This window comes from Choloepus didactylus, chromosome 6, assembly GCF_015220235.1.
Source record: "Choloepus didactylus isolate mChoDid1 chromosome 6, mChoDid1.pri, whole genome shotgun sequence".
Classification (NCBI taxonomy): Eukaryota; Metazoa; Chordata; class Mammalia; order Pilosa; family Megalonychidae; genus Choloepus; species Choloepus didactylus.
Window position 1 is genome coordinate 60,156,275 of NC_051312.1, and position 20,435 is coordinate 60,176,709.

Below are 20,435 nucleotides of genomic sequence, written 5' to 3' on the forward strand. Positions count from 1 at the left end.
AAAAAAAGTAGAAAATCCCGCCTCACCAAAGTTCCTTATAGCAATGAAATTGCCTGAGAAATCTCTTCCTGATTTCAGATTTTTTTATGGCCCCTAAACATTCTGTAGCATCTCTCCCATGGGAAGATTTCCCTGGTATGGTTCTGACTTGTCCAGGGCAGTACATTTCATTAGCCCAGTAAGGAGGTGGTATGCAAGAAGGGATGAAAACACAAAGGTTTGGGAGAAGGAGCCCAGCTCCAAGTTTCCGCTGTGATTGAGATGTAGTTACCTATCTTCTGAGTCTTTCTGTTTCTACAAATCTGTAAAATGGGTCTAATAAAACTGTTCCCACATGGCTATCCTAAGGGTTTAAGGATTTAATTAAAACATAATGCCTAGCACATTATCTGCCTGTAGCAGAGGCTCAGTTAATGTAGGCCCCTTCCCTCACACCAGTGCAATGGGTTCCACTGATGAGACCCTGCATTCTTACCTAATATCTCTAAGCATCAGCAACATAATACTCATGGGGATGGGGGGAGATGGTAGAGAGGGGCAAACTGCATACTGAATCAGACTCGTGGCCTTCCCCTCAATTCCAGTGCCAGTGGACCCCATTGTTGGGCGGAAGACCCTAGTAGGAAGAAGCAGGTACTCACAAGGAGTTGAGTTCAAATGTGGCACTGTCACTGAGTACCAGCAGGATTGCCAACAAAAAATGTAACCTCAGTTCTCTCATCTTAAAAAGAGAAAAGTAACAGCATGAATATTCAATGAATTAATACGCACAAAGAACTTAGCACTGTACAAGGCTCAGTCAACATTCAATACATGTTTTCTATAATCATCCCCATCATCATCTAATCAGCAGAACTCTAGTGGGTGAGAGGGTGAGAAAATAATATAGCATAACTATAAGGGTAGAGGTATAGAAATTTAGGAATCTCAAGGTAGTAAGAAGCGCATAGCTTAATCAGTAAAATTCAATTTTGTGAAATTGACTCTCTATGAAAGTGGCCTAGACAGGAAGTGGTAGACCAGTATCTTGATATACCGTATAGAGCCTCTGCTACCCTAAGCTCTGCTAGCGGTAGATGGAAGGAAACTTGTGAGGTTTGTTTTGCGCACTCAACATCACCCTTGCCTGAGTACTTTCCTCTTCCTTCTCAGAGGCCTATCACAGGCCGCTTATCATCCAGGGCCCCTTATTTATTTGTTGCCAGCTAGCCTCCTTCTTCTCTAGCTTCCGCTTCTATCTAAATCCCACTGGTTTTGAAACACCAGTCAATGCACCAAGGCCAAACAACCTGCACAAGAAGTATATAGAGAGCTTATTAAAAATACAGCTTCTCAGATTCTGCCTTCAGGGAATCTGATCCAGCAGGTCAGAAATGGAGCCTGGTTATCCATGATTTAATTGTTTTTATTAGAGAAAATAAAAAAATAATGCAGAAAATACAGAGTTTCCATATACCACCTCACACACACAGCCTTCCCCATTCTCAACACCTTATATCAGAGTGGTATCTTTACTACAACTGATGAAAGGATATTGTAATTGTACTATTAACTGCAGTCCACAGTTTACATTAGCATTCACTGTTTGTGTTGTTCAATCCTGTGATTTTGTTTGGTTTGTTTTACTTTTATTCTAATAACATATACAACCTAAAATGCCCCTCTATGACCACATTGAAACGTACAATTCTGTGGTATTAACCACACTCTCAATGATGTGCCACCATCACTACCATCCACCACCAAAGCTTTTCATCATCCCAAACAGAAACCTGTACCAATTAAGCCTCAACTCCCCACTCTCTACCATCACCCCTGCCCCTGGAAATCTCTATTCTGGTTTCTGACCCCATGAACATGTCCATTCTAATTATCTCATAGCAGTTAGATTGTACATAATTTGTCCTTCTGTGTCTGGCCTCTTTTCCTCAAAAGGAAGTCCTTGAAGTTCATCCATATTGTCATGTGTATCAGAACTTGATTCCTTTTTATGACATTCGATTGCGGGTATAATCCACATTTTGTTTATCCATTCATCTGTTGATGGTCACCAGGTTTGCCTCCTTCCTTTACCAACTGTAAATAATGCTGCTACGAACATTGGTAGGCAAATATCCATCCAAGTCCCTGCTTTCAATTCTTTTGAGTATATTCTTACAAGCAGAATTTTCTGGTCATGCGGCAATTCTATACTCAACCTGACAAAGAAATACCACGTTGTTTTCCAGTGGCTGCACAATTCCACATTCCCAACAACAACTAGCAAAATTCCTATCTCCCCACTCCTTCTCTGAAACCTACCATTTTACATTTTTTAATAGTACTCATTCTAGTCTACGTGAAACGGTATCTCACTGTGGTTTGATTTGCATTTCCCTAACAGCTAAGGATACTCGGCATCTTTTCATGCACTCCCTGGCCACTTGTATATCTTCTTTGGAGAAATGCCCATTTCAGTTTTTGCCCATTTTTCAATTGGGCTGTCTGTCTTTTTGTTGTTGAGTCATAGGATTTTTTATATATTCTAGGTATTAAAGCCTTATTGGACAAACGGTTTCCAAATTTTTTTCTTCCATTCTGTAGGTTGTCTTTTAATATCATGATAAAGTCTTTTGATGTAAAAAGTTTTAATTTTGATGAAGTCTCACTTATATCATTTTTTTCTTTTGTTGCTCACGTGTTTGCAGTAAAGCGTAAGAAACCATTGCCTAATATGAGGTCCTGAAGATGCTTACCTATGTTTTCTTTTAGGAGTTATATCGTTTTGGTTCTTACATTTAGGTCAATGATCTGTTTTGAGTTGAGTTTTATATATGGTGTGAGGTAGAGGTCTACCTTCATTTTTTATATATGGATATCCAGTTCTCCCAAAATCATTTGTTGAAGAGACTATTCTTTCCCAAATGAGTGGACATGGTACCCCTATCAAAAAATCAATTGGCCATAGAGACGAGTTTTTATTTCTGGACTGTCAATTGAATTCTGTCCTTGTGTCAGAATCATGCAGTTTTAATTACTGTAGCTTTGTAATAAGTTTTAAAATCAGAAGTGTGAGTCCTGAAATTTCGTTCTTCTTTTTCAAGATGGTTTTCACTACAGGGGCCCCATATCTTTCCACATAAATTTGACAATTGGCTTTTCCATTTATGTAAAGACAGCAGTTAGAATTTTGACTGTGAAGGTGCTCAATCTGCAAAATACTTTGAGTAGAACTGATATCCTTTGCTTTTATTAGAGAAGTCATGGGTTTACAGAACTATCGTGCATAAAATACAGGATTCCCATATACCATCCTATTATCAACACATTGTATTGGTGTATAATACATTTGATACAACTGATAAAAGCACATTTCTATGATTGTACTATTAACTATATTCTATGGTTTAGAACTGACATCTGAACAATATTGAATCTTCCAATCCATGAACATGGAATGTGCTTACATTTATTTAGGTCTTCTTTGATTTGTTTTAGCAACGATTCATAGTTTTCCACAAAGAAGACCCTTACATCCATGGCTAAATTTACTACTAGCTATCTGATTTTTTTCAGTTGCTATTATAATGGAAGTTTTTTCTTGATTTCCTCTTCAGATTATTCATCACAAATGTAAGAAACACTGCTTATTTTTGCATGTTGATCTTGTACTCCACCATTTTGCTTTAGCTCTAGTAGCTCTCTTGTTGATTTTTTTCAGGATTTTCTATAACAGGATCATGTCATCTATAAATAGGGAAAGTTTTACTTCTTCTTTTCCAATGTGGGTGCCTTTTATTTCTTTTTTTTGCCCACTTCTCTGCCTAGAACTTGCAGTACAATGTTGAATAACAGTGGGGACAGTGGGCATCCTTGTCTTGTTACTGATTTAAAGGGAAAGCTTTCAGTCTTTCACCACTGAGTACTACATTAGTTGTGGGTTTTTCATATATGCCCTTTATCATGTTGAGAAGTTTCCTTCTATACCTAGCTTTCTCAGTGTTTTTATCACAAAGGGATGATGTATTTGTAAAAATGCCTTTTCTGCATCAGTTGAGATGAGCATTAGTGGTTTTGTTCCTTAGTTCCAGTATATTGCATCACTTGATTTTCTTATATTAAAGAATACTTGTATACCTGAGATAAATCCTGGAATACTACTTGGGAAGTATTCTGCCATTATTTCTTTGAATATTCCTTCTTCCCCTTTCTCTTTTTCTTCTCCTTCTAGAACTCCCATAATGCATATGTTGGTACAACAGATGGTGTCCCACAAGTCTCTTAGGCTCTGTTTGCTTTTACTTTATTCTTTTTTCTTTCTGCTCCTCAGCCTAAATCATTTGAATTGTCTTGTCTTCGAGTTCACGGATTCCTTCTTCTGCCAGCTCCAATCTGCTACTGAAACTCTCTAGGCAATTTTTCATTTCATTTATTGTGGTCTTTAACTCCAGTATTTCTGCTTGATTCCTTTTTAAAATTTCTGTCTCTTCATTGCAATTCACATATTGTTCCTTCATTGTTTTCCTGATAAGCTTTAGTTCTTTCTCTGTGTTTATCGTTTTGAGCATATTGAGGACCTTTTATTTAAAAAAATGTCTGGTATGTCCGAAGTCTGGTCTTTATTGATGGCTCTGGATTTTTATCTTGTTACTTTGGACAGGGCGTCACTTCTTATTTCTTTGTTTATCTTGTAATATTTTGTTGCACACTGTAAATGTTAATATTTTAAAATACAACACTTTAAAGTGTTAACTCTAGGATTTAGTCCCTGAGCTGTTTCTTAAGTTTGTATTCAGTTACTGATAGGACAGAGATTTTCTTGAGTTCCAGGGGCTAACAAAAACAAACAGAAAAAAACAACATTCACAGCCTTTGAAAGTTGGTTCTGTGTTGACTGGTGCTCTCCTTCAGAGTTTAGCCTTCCTAGCAAGGAGATCAGCCTGAGGCAACTGTGATGCTCAGGGTCCTCTCCATCTTTTCTGAGCCTGCATCTTGTCCTGGGCTTGTGCTTGGTCATGGCCTTACTTTGCTCCCTCCAGAGTAGGACCAGTCACCCACAATGGGAGGGCAGGCTGACTCCGCACTGTGTTGGGGAGGGTACGAGGAAGGATACAAGAAGGTATCGTGAGCTTCTACTATCATTTTTAAAGCTGCATTTTCTTGATTCAGCACTTTTCCAGCTACTACAACACTTTAACTGTTTTCCAGAGTTTGGAGGAAGATGTCTCTGATGGTTTCTTCTAGTTGTCCAAAAGTTCTGTGGGGGAAAAGAACCCCGGAGCATCTTATGCCACCATGTTGAAAAACAGAAGCCTGTATCCATGATTTCTTATAACATGTAGTCAGATTTGGGAACCATGTTTCCAGACTTCTCCTACACCCAAATCAAAATTTTACTCACATATGGCCAAATCTTTCAGGGCCTTTCTTTCATATGACCTATCCTAAAAAAACTGATTTGTGTTTAGGCCCACAAATTACTATGCCAAACAACTTAATACATTTCCCTTCCAAGATCTTATGTTTAGAAGATGGCAGTATAGGGAGGTGTTGAATTTTGTTCATCCTCTAGGGCAGCTAGTAAATAGCCAGGAACTGTCTGGGACAACAGGTCGGGGGACCTCTGTGACCTGATACACATCATATACCAGTCTGGAACAGGTGGAAGGGCCAACATCACAGTGCAGAACTGTAAGTAAAGTCTCCAAGTCTGCGGAAACCGGTGCCCCCAGATGCCCCAATAGTTAATCTTGAGACAAAAAAATGAAGTGGGAGGTCTCTCACTACCTGACTTGAAAGCATATAACAAAGATACTGTGGTCAAAAAAGCATGGTACTGGCATAAAAATAGGTATATTGACCAATGAAATCTAATTGAGAATTAGACCTTCTCATCTATGGACAAGTCGATTCAACTGGGACAGAGCAGCCTCTTCAACAAATGGTGCTTGAAGAATTGGATATGCATATCTAGAAGAATGAAGGAGGACCCCATCTCACACCTTATACAAAAATTAACTCAAAATGGATCAAAGACCTAAACATTAGAGCTAAGACTATAAAACTTTTAAAGGAAAATATAGGGAAATATCTTAAAGATCTTGTGATAAGAGGTGATTTCCTAGACCTTACACCCAAAGCACAACAAGGAAAGAAGAACAGATAAATGGGATCTCCTCAAAATTAAACACTTTTGCGCATCAAAAGACTTTGTCAAGAAAGTAAAAAGGCAGCCTACATGATGGGAGACAATATTTGGAAACCACATATCAGATAAGGGTTTATTATCCAGAATATATAAAGACATCCTACAACTCAACAACAAAAGGACCAACAACCCAATTTAAAAATGGGCAAAAGACATGGGCAGACACTTTTATGAACAGAAAATACAAATGGCTCAAAAACATATAAAAAAAATGCTCAATGTCACTACCTATTAGGGAAATGGAAAATCAAAACCACAATTAGATATCATCTCACACCTACTAGAATGGCCATTATTTAAAAAAAAAAAAAGCAGAAAACTACAAATGTTGGAGAGGATGTAGAGAAAGAGGTACACTTAATCACTGTTTGTGGGAATGTAGAATGGTGCAACCACTCTGAAAGGCAGTATGGCAGTTCCTCAGAAAGCTAAAACATAGAATTGCCTTATGATCTACCAATTATATACTTGGAGGAGCTGAAGGCTAGGATATGAACAGACACTTGTACACAGATGTTTATAGCAGCTTTATTCACAACTGCCAAGAGATGGAAATAGCCCAAATGTTCATCAATGGATGAGTGGATAAACAAACTATGGTATATACACAATGAAATATTATGCAGCTATAAGACAGAATAAAGTCATGACGCATGCCAAAACATGGATGAACCTTGAGGACATTATGTTTAGTGAAATTAGCCAGAAACAAAAGGACAAATATTGAATGGTCTTACTAATATGAACTAACAATCATGAGCAAACGCTGAGAGTTCAAGTTAAGAACAAAGGTTGCCAGGAGGTAGAAAGAGAGTAGAGATTGGGCATTTGATGCTAGAGTAGTACAGAATGATCAACAGGATTGATTGTAAAATCCAGAAGTGGGTAACACAATACTATCTGATGGTAGCACAATATTGTAAGCATAATGAACAAAGCTGAGTGTAAGTATGGTTGAAAGAGGAAGGCTAGGAGCATATACAACACCAGAAGGAAAGATAGAGGACAAAAACTGGGGCTGTGTAATTTAACAAAACCTAGAGTGGACAAGGATGGTGATTAAGTGTAGAAATACAAGAAAGCTTTATATGAGGGAGAACAAGTGAATATCAACATTGCAAGGGTTTGAAAATGGGATGTTATATGGGAAAAAATACAATCAATGCAAACTAGGCTCTATAGTTAACAGTAACATTATACTATTCTTCCATCAATTGAAACAAGGCAATACACCAAAGCTAAATATCAGTAGAGGGGGATATAAGGGAGGGGTATTGGATTCTTATTGTTGTTGTTTTTGTTTCTCCTTTTTATTTTCTTTATTCCTTATTGTTTTATTTTTTTTCCTCTTCTTTCTTTGCAGAAGAAATGGAAATGTTCTCATATACTTTATGGCGGTGAATGCATAACTATGTGATTATACAGGGAGCTATTACTTGTTCACTTAGGTTGGATTGTATGGTGTGTGAATAAAACTGTTTAAAAAATAAACAGAAAGATACAAGTGCTGGAGAAGATGTGGAGAGAGAGGTATAACCATTCACTGTTTGTAGGGAGATAGAATGGTGCCGCTTCCCTGTAGGGTAGTGTGGTGGTTCCACAGGAGGCTAAGTATAGGGTTGCCACAGAATCTGTAACCCCGTTATTTGATATATACTTTGAAGAACTGAAAGCAGGGACACAAATAGGCATTTGCATATGGGTGTTTATGGCAGCAGTATTCACAATTTGCCATGGATGGAGGGGGCCTAAGGGTACATCAATGGGTGAACAGAGGGGAGAACTGTGGTGTATGCATACAACGTAATACTGAGTGGCTGCAAGAAGGAATGATGTTGTGAGGCATGTAACTAGGTGAATGAAACTTGAGGACATTATGTTGAGTGAAATAAGCCAAAAACAAAAGGACAAATATTGTAAGGCCTCACTAATATAAACTAACTATGATGAGCAAATGCTGAGAAATGAATTTGAGAGCACAGATTACTAGGGGACAGACATGGGCAGAGATTGGACAATCAACAATACAGGAGTATAGAATGTTCAATAAGGTTTATTGTAAAGGTTCCTAGATTGTTAGCTCTTACATAAGTCACATCTATTCCTGAGTCCTGTTATTCAAGAGATTTTTATTTGGTTCAAAATTTATATTCTCTGTAGCATGCTATCTAATTTAACCTGTATGGTCAGATTATCTAAACAACATAATTACATGGAAACTTGAATAGGGAGTGAAATGTGCTTGATGTGTTCAGGTTAGCATGAAGCCCCAATACATAGCAGAATATTTTGGGCAGAAAATAAAAAAGTATTTGCAAAGTCCCCTTAAAGTACTGGGGAAAATGTGGAAATATTGTACTTCCCCACTCAGGGAATTACTGATATTCTTGCAAGCACTGGGGCCTACCAATTTAATAGGCCAAGCCCTCAATCTTGGGGCTTGCCCTTATGAAACATTCCTGCAAAGGAGAAGCTAAGCCTCCTTATAATTATGCCTAAGAGTCACCCCCAGAGAACTTCTTTTGTTGCTCAGATGCGGACTTTCTCTCTCAGCCAACTCTGTAAATAAACTCAATACCATCCCCACTATGTGGGACAAAAAAAATGACTCCCAGGGGTGTAAGTCTCCCTGGCAACATGGGGCATGACTCCCAGTGATGAGCCTGGCCCTGGCATCATGGGGTTGAGAATGCCTTCTTGACCAAAATGGGGAAAAGAAATGGAACAAATTAAGGGTTCAGTGGCTAAGAGATTTCAAATAGAGTCAAGAGATCATTCTGGAGGTCATTCTTATGAATTATATAGATATTCCTTTAAGTTTGTAGTGTATTAGAATAGCTAGAAGGAAATACAGTGAGTCTGTTGAACTATAATTCAGTAGACTTGATTCATGATGATGACCGTATAACTAGATAGCTTTTATCACGTGACCATGTAATTGCAAAAACCTTATGACTGTCACTCCCTGGTATGGGCAGATGAGTAATAAAATAAAGACAAAAAATATATAAATAATAAGGGGAAGGTAATAGGTATTGGGTGTTTGGGGTGTTCATTTTTTTTTTATTTATTGTTTTTATTTTATTTTATTTGGAATAATGGAATGTTCTAAAATTGATTGTTGTGATGAACGCACAACTATATGATGACACTGAACCATTGATTGAATACATTGGATGGATTATACAGTGTATGAATATATCTCAATAAAACTGCATTTACAAAAAAGATCTTATGTTTATGCCATAAGCCAAGGTGTGACAAATTTCAAGAGAAGGTAAGAATTCTTAGAATCCCCTCAGTCCATTCCTTTAAATGGGGCAGACCCTTAAGAGTACTGTGGCCTCCAGATCTCCCATCCTTGTCCTACCTTCCAGATAAAGAGACCTCAGTAGCCATGAAGGATGCACAGTGGATGCAAGTTTGGAGACATGGTCAAAGAGGCACCATGGAGATGCAAAATATAGTAATAATAATAATTATTATTATTACTACTACTATAACAACAATAACAAAAACAAACAAGAATTGAGCTCTAAACGCCAAGCACTACCCTAAGCTCTTTACACAGACTATCTCATTTAATATATACAATTAATGAGTATTAGAATTATTATTACTGTTTCACAATTGAAGAAACGGAGATGCCCACAATCCACAGCTGGCAAGTGACCAAGTATGCGAGAAGAGAATATTTCCCAGAGACCAGACAATTTATGAAGGTATGAAATCCTCATCGGACAGAGATATATCCTCTCTCTTCTTCTTTTCCTTCTCCAAAGAAATGAATACCAGGAAATAGAGGGTACAAGTTTTGGGAAAAGAGGTAAAAAATGTACAGGGCAAAAGAACAGGACCCTTCCTCTGCTCTTCCATTTGTGCATCATGAGGAGGGGGGGTGGGGGGAGCCACCTGCTTGAGAGCCACTTTAACTCCAGAGAACTGAAGGAGCCAAAGAGAGCCCTTGAGAGTGGAAATGAAGATAACAGCTGAGGGCTGGGTTTATGTAGCCTACTGGGCAGTTCAGGTGTCCAAGAACAAAAGGAGTCAGAGGTTCATAGGGAAATTCTGTCCAAGTACACAGATTTATATCTGGCTGTGGCCATGATTCTTCAGAAGTTCAGAAGGGACAGGTATGGGATTCAGAAAGCACCTTAAATATATCATTTCCAAGTGGACCAAGACTCATTTCAAGATGGCTGACCTTCCCTTAAGCCTGACACTTTTTTCTGTATACTGCCCTTCCAGGTGATCTTCTGAAAGAGACTTTAGAGCTGGAATGACAAGCACATTCAAATATCTCCTCATCAGAAACATGGTCCAGAGTTGACTGACCATGTAACATCCTTCATGTTGACAAGTCCTGGAGGGGAGGCTGCCCCACCACCACCACCACATGCCTGTTTCTAGCCTGGGCCCAAGAGAGCAAGTCCTAAGGCTGATTAACTTTGATGGTATTAATAAGAACCAACAATGCATAGGCACTGCTTGGAATGCAACAAATTCTTTCTAATTAGACTCAGGTCACTATCCATAAGGATTTTCAGTGGATTCTGGAGAGAGCAAAATATTCCCCTTGAACACCATTGTTTTAGTTTCCTAGCTACTGAAATAAATACCATACAATGGGTTGATTTAACAACAGGAATTTATTGGCTCTTGGTTTCAGAGACTAGGAAACTTGCTTCCTCCCAGAGTCAGTATCTTCTGGCTGGCCAGTATCTTCTGGTTGACTGGCAATCTTTGGGGTTCCTTGGCTTTTCCATCTCATGGCAATGCTCATGGTGGCATCTTCTCATTTCTCCTCAGGGCTCTGTTAACCTCCAGCTTCTGGCTGCTCCACATGGCTTCTCTCTCTGTGGCCCTCTTTATAAGGTTTCCAATAATAGGATTAAGATCTACACTGATTCAGTTGGGCCTCACCTTAACTCAAGTAACTTCATCAACAGGTCCTATTTGTAATGGGTTCATATCCACAGGAATTGGTTAAGATTAAAAGCATGTTTTTCTGGGGTATAGAACTCCAAGCCATCACAAGCATTACCCAGCTGTTTAGCCACAAATGACCCAATAGACACCAGTGGTCTCCTCCTTTCTTCAGCTGTCAGTAAACCTGCCTCCAATGACAGACATGGGGCACAATTTCTTCTTCCAACTATGCCTCAGACCTCACAAATAGTCCTGCCATCCTCTGACAAGCTTTAAAGCACATTCCTCTGCAGAGAATGGATGACGCCAATGCCAAATTGTTCAAAGACCACTCTTTAAGGAGCTTCCATTTGGGAAAGATATTTAAGCAAAGCTGCACTTGATGAAGTGAAATAGAATTAGCCGCTTCAGTAGCACAGGCTTCTGAGATTCATTCTAAGGTAGACTGGCTTATTCGCTTCCAAGTGGAACGAACTCAACAACAATATATCATGGTTAACTGTGATCACAGCTCCATGGAATTTCAGCCAGTGCTTGGAGTACACCGAGGTGCACTTAATATTCCCCAATCTATAATCAACCTTTTGTACGTTTGTTCCTAATCACAGGACACCATTTCATCTTAATGGACTGTTTTCTTTAGCGTATTACAGTTGGTCATTCCAGTAAGCCTAATGGCCCATTCAGTAGGTTAAATTACAATTAGGGTCCCTTGGTTTTTGTTTCCAAGTCAGGCTTGGAGGGGTTCATTTTTTTTTCTCTTTCCCATTGCCTGATTTCAAGGGCAGAATTACCAAAGATCAAAGGCAAATGCATACCTGTTGCAGTCGATGTGGAGCAGGAGATGAGAGGCACTAACCGACAGTGCAACCTTGTGCCACTGTCCGTCTGCCATCCGATAGGGAAGTGCCTCTGTCCTGGGCTTCCCATTATGTATGTAGTGATATCGAATCTCATCCCTCAGGCCACTGCTCTCCAGTTCAAAATAGCTGTATATAAAGTAACAAAAATTTATTTTATTTTACATCTAGATATCACAGTCATCAATCCCCATCTGCTTACAGATCTCAGAATCTAAAATTAGCTAAACCCAACAGGAAGAGTCATAACCTGAGATCAACTGTGTTGTATGGAACTCAGCAAAACTATTGTCTGAGATCCCTCCTGGCAAACACCTTGCACCTATGAACTGGAGATCAATTGATCCACTGTAAGGTAATAGGCCACAAGCTAATTAGCAAAGCTTGGTGCAGTCTGTCTTAAAAGTCAGTTCAGAACCCTCCTTCTAATGTCTATAAAAAGCCTATTTGGGAAGAATGGATTTATTGATGTCTATTTTTAGAACAGTCATTTTTATTTTTTAAAGTATTTCAGGGAAATAGAAGTCATGTTAGACATCAGAGATGGAAAGAAATTGTCTGAGTGAAGAGATTAGTAAGGTTTACAATTATTTTTCTTCCCCCTGGACTAAAAGTTATAACTGGACAACAATTTCTAGACATTTAGTAGAGAAGGAAGATTGAAGCTACTCACATTTGTTTCAGTATTTCAAGTTACCATGGAATGAAACATGCAATTGAGTTTTCTCTTTTCTCAAATTTTTAACATATTTTCCAGACCTATGAGAAATTCTTAGCACCACCATTGCAACCTTCGTAGGCGATTTTGGGACACTCCTTAGCACACAAGCAGGGCTAGTACTTCCAAGGGTGGGGGACCTAATTTAGTCTTCTACACCTTTTCTCTGGCACCTGTCACCATGTCATCGTAAACTTTGAGCCTAATCTCGCTGCCAAGCATTGCACCAGGTATTTGACATATACTCCTAATGTGTCACTCGCAAAATGCTAAAGAACCGATTTTATTATCTCACTTTGAAGATTTCAAAAACTGAGATTCAGAGATTAAATAACATCCCCAATCCAGGATTTAAATTTGGGTCTAAATTTGACAGCCTGTACACTTCCTATCAGTTTGTTTTCTCTCCCAGATGATGCCACGATGAAAAAGGAGTAAGGATGGCCTCAGATGGCACTAACCTGCAGCAACTCTTTCATAGAGGCGACTCGGTAGCTACCTGCCTAGACAAGAAACCAGGTTTAATCCTTCAGCCCCTCAATTTGGGCAGACATGGAACTTCTCTAATCTGGCGGGTTGGCTTGACCCCACTAGCCAAAGCATATTTAATCTAAAACACAAAATACATCTTCTATGAGAACTGAAATGAATATATCAAGAAACTCAGCCTCTACTATGCATGACTCCTATAGCTCATGTTAGAGAATAAATGCATATTTCTTGCTGATCTTTCAGAGAGGTTATTCCCAAAAATGCAGTGCAGGGGAAGCAGAGTCAAGGCCATCCTTTGACCCATTTCATTTGCACCAGGACAGATAATCAGACCCAAATCTTAAACTAAAGACTTTACTTACACACAGCAGCCAGCTCTTGGGCCCAGGAGCAAATTTATCAGTCAATAAAATACAAATTTTATAAGTCTGTGAAGGAGTGAAGCCCTCAACACAGAAGACACTCATTTTAAGGGAATGCCCCAAATTTTTTCTAAGCAGCTAGAATATCTGAATACTCAATCAGAGAACTTAAAGGATAAAGAAGATTAGCGATTATCTGGCCATTCATTCATTCAACACATCATTACTGAACACATAGCAAAGGGCCAAAAAAAAAAAAGAATTTAAATATCCCACTCTCAAGGAGCTTTGCATCTAGTGAAGAAGGAATAAAATACGTGCCCCTCCCCCAAAAAAAGAAAAAGAAGTTAGAAAATGGCCTAAGAGAAGCAAATGGGAAGGCAAAGGAAACTGTCATTCAATGAGTGACTGCCGTGTGCCAGAATGTGCCAAGCAAGCACTTTCATAAACATCATCTCATTTTGTTTCTTCAAGATACATATATCTCCATTTTACAAATGAGTTCAAATATAATCAGAATGATTAAGTACTTTGCCCAAAATCACACAGCTCCTATAGCAAACAGCATAATCTTATAGCTGAGACCTTACCAAAATTCACACATTATGAGACATCTCTCAATTACTTCATTTTGACCAATGAGCTACTGCTTAGGGAAGGGACATTACCTTGAAAAGACCTCAACGACAATTATAAATGCTTATAGAGATCACCTGATGGAATCATTTTTAAAAGGAGGCAAATACATTTAACCAGATTTAATCATTATTCCTAGTGTGTAGACACACAATTTCAAGTGTTCAGCATGTTTTAAACCGATGTTTTAAAGATCACTTTAAAAAGCAGTAAAGAGCCTGCCCTAATGAAGATGTTGGAATGAGACACTGCCAGGCTCCATCCCCTAACAGAAGCGTTGAACAAAAATCAAGTCGTCCAAAACAACTTTCTCAAAGAACAAAAAACATTTAAAAGATGATAGTAATAGGGCAAGCACCGAATCAAGAAAAAGGCAATTTAAAAATGGTAGGATCTCCTGGCTCCTCCCTCATCCTCTCCCAGCTTAGTGTGGAGTCAGCCATCATTTCCATTGTGGGTCCCTGATCCCAGTTCTGGAGGGAACAAAGTAAACCTCATGTACATACTGGTAGCATGGGTGTCCGGGCCAATCTGTTGGTTAGCCGCCTGAAGGACTGAACCAGGACAGTCATCACATGCTCATCACAAGCTCACAGAGTTCTCATACAGAATGCTGTAGGTGATCAGTCAAATTGCAGCTGTCTGGGGTCAAAGCTTGCAGATAGTGGGGCACACAGTGTAGAGTCCAAAACCATGAGGAAACCCTGTTTCCTAGAGTAGAAGGGGCATTAGTATTCATGTAAATGGGGAAATTCCTGGGGCCATGTGTGCATGTCCAAGACAAGACACATGGGCAGAAGGGATGTTGTGGTGGTTCAGAGCTGTACGTACCCCAGAAAAATGTGTTCTTAAATTTAATCCATTCTTGTGGATATGAACCCATTGTAAGCAGGTTGCTTCAGTCAAGGTGTGACCTGGGATGGGTCTTAATCCTATTGCTGAAAGGAATAAGCAGAAAGAAATTCAGACAGACAGAGAGAAAGCCAGGCAAAGCAAGAAGCTGAAGGTCAATGGAACCAGAAGAGAATGGAGAGGCCAGAAGAGGCTGCATGTGCATTGCCACATGACAGAGGAGCGAAGGACCAAGGATCACCTGCAGCCAGCTCAGAATGTCAGTATTCAAGAAAAAAAGCATTGCCTTGATTTGGAATTTCTCTTACCCTCAATACCATGAGCTAATAAATTCCTATTGTTTAAGTCAACCCATTTCATGGTATTTGCCTGAAAAGCTAAGGAAACTAAAAGAGACAGAGGATGCTATACCTCAAGCTGGTCTCCAAACTCACTGTGTGGCTAAACTCTGAAAGAGAGCACCTGCACAGGCCAGTCTGCAAAGAAATGTGTTTTCTTTTTTTCCATCATTTTTTTTTCATTAGCTCCTGACTCTCAATGAAAACTCTGTCATAACACTAATTGGATACAAGCTTAAGAAGCAAACAACTCAGAGTCCACATTCCAGTGACAACACATTAAAATATCAAAATGCCCAGGTTTCAACAAAAGATAACAAAACATACAATGAAATAGGAAGCAATGGCCCGTGCAAAGAAGAATACTAATGCACTGGAAACCGTCAACAAGGAGGACCAGATGTAGGGCATACCAGATGAAGATTTTTTTAAAATAATCATAAATATGCTCAAAGAGCTCAGAGAAACATGAACAAAGAACTAAAGGACATTAGGAAAATGACAGATGAACACAAAGAAAATATCTATAAAAAGATAGAAAAATTGTGAAAGGAACCAAACATAGTTAAAGACCACAGTAATAGAAGTATAAAATTCTCTTGAAGGTTCAACAGCAGATTAGAGCTAGCAGAAGACAAAAGGAGTGAACTTGAAGGTAAGATAACTGAAATCATCCAGTCTAAAGATCAGAGGGAAAAAAGAATCAGAAAAAAAAACAGAGCCTGAGGAACCTGTGGGACCATCCAGGATGCCAATAATATACACATCGTGGGAGTTCCAGAAGGAGAAGAAAGAGAAAGGGACAAAGAGAATATTAAAATAAATCATGGCTGAAAACTTCCCAAATTTAATGTAAGACATGAACATACACATCTGGATACTCAACAATTCCAAAACAGGACACACCCCAATAGACCGACACTCTGACATCATATATCAAACTGTCCAATGCCAAAGATAAAGAGAGCTGCAAGAGAGAAGCAACATGTCACATACAAGGGACCTTCAATAAGATTAACTGCCAATTTCTCATTGGAAACTCTGAAGCAAGACAACAGTGAGATAACATGTTTAAAGTGCTTAAAGGAAAAAAATGGCAACCAAGAATTCTCTATCTGGCAAACTGTCTTTCAAAAGTGCAGGACAGATTTCACACAAATGCTATGCAGACAACTCTTTCCCACCCTATATTTACACGGCTCAGCTTTTTAACCTAAGCCCATGCTTAAGTGCTGGGCAGACTCTATCCAGAATGTGCATAAATTAATTCCCCAAATCCAACCCTTGGTTATTAGGTACAATCACAACCACCATGAAACTGAAGTCAAATTTCACAGGACTATCTGAATTCCAAGGCATATCATGAAATAAAATTCAGGATGAACAAATTCAATAACATAGGGAGATCAACCAAATTATCTTTATTAAAATGTTTATATAAAATAGATGGGAAGGCTACATATACTCAAAATGTTAAAGTAGTTACTTCTGGAAGAATGTTTTGCTACCTTAATACAATGTGGAAAACAGTAGAAGTTCATTTTAAATGGTATTAAGTACAAATGCATTAGTAAAGGGGAAAAAGTTTCTTTAAAAAAGATGCATTTCCAGTTATTGCACAAGGATACATATTGGCTATTTGCGAAAGTGCTCCAGAGTTAGTGCTGTAGCTGTGTACATTCCAACGGTGGCCTCTCTGTGGCCCCAAGAAAACAACCACTACTCAGGCAGCCTGGGTGGGAAGGTCAAGTCAAAATGGATTTGGGAAACAAGGCCACACTCCTACCCTTGCATATCCCTAGCAGTTTTCTCAGAACAGGGAGAAAGTCAGGCAGGCCTCCAGCTATTTTTTGTAAAAGGAAACAAATCATCACATATATAAAGACAGCAGCAAGGTGGACCATTCCTCCAAATTCTGAAAAATCCCAAAGGCAATAAAAAATTTTAAAGAAAAACAATTTCCTAGCCTAGGGTCTAGCAGTCTGTTGGACCTTAGAAAAGGTTAACTTTACCTTTATGAGTTATAATAATAATAACAGCAAAATCAACATAGCTAACATTATTTATTTAATAATAACTAACACTTATTGAGTGCTTACTATTGCCAGGGGCTGCTTTTAGAGTGTTTACTTAATATCATCATAATCTCTACCATAACCCTTTGAGATATTTATCTACTTATTATTTGTTTCAACAAAGACTTATATAGCTCTAACTATTCTACAAATATTTACTCATTTAATCCTCATAACAATCTTATAAATTACCTACTATTACTATTCTTAGTTTACAAAGGATGGAACTGAAGCACAGAAAGATTAAATAACTTACACAAGGCTACACAGCTAGGAAAGAAGAGAACTAGGATTGAAAGAAGAGCAGTCTAGTTCCAAAGTCCCTGCATTTCTGCAGCATCCAGAATCCATAATTTTAACCACAGTCTCATTTTGCAGATAAGAAATTTGAGATTGGGAAAGGTTTAGAAACTTCCCAGGCTCATACAGCTATAGGTGGCAGAACTATGGCTTAAACAAGAATCTGTAAAACACCAAAGTGGGTGCCCTCAACTTCAATATCACATTACTTTCTACTGTGTCAGGCACTTTACATATAACATCTCAAATTCTCCCAATAATCTTAAATGGTGGTTATTATCATATTCATATTACAAATGTGAAAACTGAGACTTAAAATGACTAAATGTCTTACCCAAAGTTACTTAACTCCTAAGATTCAAATCTAGGACTGCTTAATTCCAGAACCCATGCTCTTTCCACCACTCTGTGCTCCTCTCTAGGTACAGTGGCATGATGCTTTTAGGATCTATGAGGATAAGAGAGTTCAGGTGAACACAAGTAGTCACTGTCCCAGGTCCCCATAGTACCCATGCTACCAAGAAATCCCCTGGAAGACACCCCATTCTTCATGCCATGGGAAGATCACCATGGAAGGAAATGCCACAGCTGTTCATGTAGGAGCTCTTTTCCCTTTCTTGGGCCTTTGCCCAGTGCTGACACAATGAAGAGAAGTATCCAAAAGCACCAGGCAGGTATACTGTGCCCTGCCTCAGAATCACAGTCTCACAGACTATGTGTACTGAAAAAGAGGCAATGGCACAATTTTTACCCAAATAGAAGGGCAAAGAGCCACTGGCCTGGGAATACTGCGACTTAAGTACCAACCTTAAATCTGCTACAGATGCACCATGTAATTTATGGCAAATTATGTTCCTGATTCTCTGTACCTCAGTTTCTCTTGTCTGTAAAACAAAGGGATTGGATTTGATCCATAGGGCCCTAAGATTCCTCAGAAGGGCCTTAAGGTCTACTACAGAGGGAATGGGTGGAGGCGTAACTTCTTTTAACCAGAGCAGCTTCATTTTCATCTGTATACCAGTTTGTACATATTATGTCCCCCAGAAAAAGCCATATTCTTTAATGCAATCTTGTGGGGGCAGGTGATTAGTGTTGATTAAGTTGGAACCTTTGGATTAAGATGTTTCCATGGAGATGTGACCCACCTAACTGTAGGTGATAGCTCTGATTAGATAATTTCCATGGAGGTGTGGCCCCACCTGTTCAGCGTGGGCCTTGATTAGTTCACTGGAGCCCTATAAAAGCTCAGACAGAAGGAGCTCACTGTTAGAGCAATAGAGAGTGACATTTTGAAGACCAGCTGCAGCTAAGAGAGGACAAAATGCCCCAAGAGCAACATTTTGTACAACACCATTTTGAAACACCATCTGGGAGCAAGCAGATGCCAGCCACGTGCCTTCTGAGCTAACAGAGGTTTTCCGGATGCCAATGGCCATCCTTCAGTGAAGGAACCCAATTGTTGATGCCTTATCTTGGACACTTAACGGCCTTAAGACTGTGACTTTGTAACCAAATAAACCCTTTTTATAAAAGCCAATCCATTCCTGGTGATTTGCATAATGGCAGCATTAGCAAACTGGAACAATCTGTTATATAAATCAGAGTTTCCCCACAAACTTCATTTGGATACAGGTAATCCACTTCCAAAAATAGTTTTAAACTACTGAACTAAATAGTCTTCAAGGTTCAGCTCAGGTCTAAATTCCTATAATCCATATTCTACTTTGCAAAGAAGTAAACTTGAAAAGAAAGTGAGTGAGTGGTTGTTCTGTTAGTTTCATTCCATCCTTGACTTTTCTGTCAACATTCAAATGCCAAGCTCCCTGGAAGATTGTGGATAGGAAATGGCAGATGTCACAGACACAGTTAAAACCCATGCTCTGCCCTGGGCACATACTCGACTACATTTCCCAGATCTCTTCAATCTGGTGACTGACTACCACTAACAAAATACAACCACCAGGGATTTGTGTGGCCTCCAGGTGAAGACAGTTAGGAAAGGGCATTCCCTATCTATGCCAGTTGCAGCAGATCCATTGGAGGACTCTGAGGTTTTAGTGGATGCTGGGGATGGAAAAAACCTGGGTCCTTCAATTACTGCATGGAGCAGAAACACCATTCCTCACACATGCTAACATTGAACTGGAACATAAGAATAAAACTTCACTGATAATGATCCACTGAGATTTGGAGGTTATTAGACTGCCTTGACTCATTTATGAGAGGAGCAGGAACATAAAACTGAGCAAAGAGAATAAACTGAGAAGTAACTACAGGTAAGAAGCAAATGCTAGTCTATAAATAGAAAAGAATGGCAGTAGGCATGAATACAACCATCTCTGTCCTCTTTATGACTGATAACCTGCATTATATGGCCTTAGACTTTGTTTGGAAGATTGCATTTTTCAAATATAACCACAACTATATCTTCCATTTCACACATTCTTCAACAACATGATCTTAATGCTCTTCCTATTGAAAGGTGGAATCCATATCCCCTCCCCTTGAATCTGGGTGGGCTTTTCAGTGCTTTGACAGCTAAATAACACTTTGTTATTTCAAGGCTGGTTATAAAAAGTGGTGGTTTCCACCTTGTTTACCAGAATACTCGTGCTTGAAGCCCTAAGTCACCATGTAAGAAGTCCAACTACTCTGAGGCCACCATGCTCAGAGGAAACCCAGACCC

At 39.1% G+C, this 20,435-nt stretch overlaps 1 protein-coding gene across 1 annotated transcript in view; it reads right to left on the bottom strand.

Annotated features, from left to right (window-relative positions):
- NELL1 (neural EGFL like 1) overlaps positions 1-20,435 on the bottom strand; it is a 925,820-nt gene that overhangs the window by 758,107 nt on the left and 147,278 nt on the right. Inside the window, 1 exon segment of the mRNA XM_037838459.1 lies at positions 11,935-12,105. Within this exon segment, the coding sequence (XP_037694387.1) occupies positions 11,935-12,105 (171 nt within the window).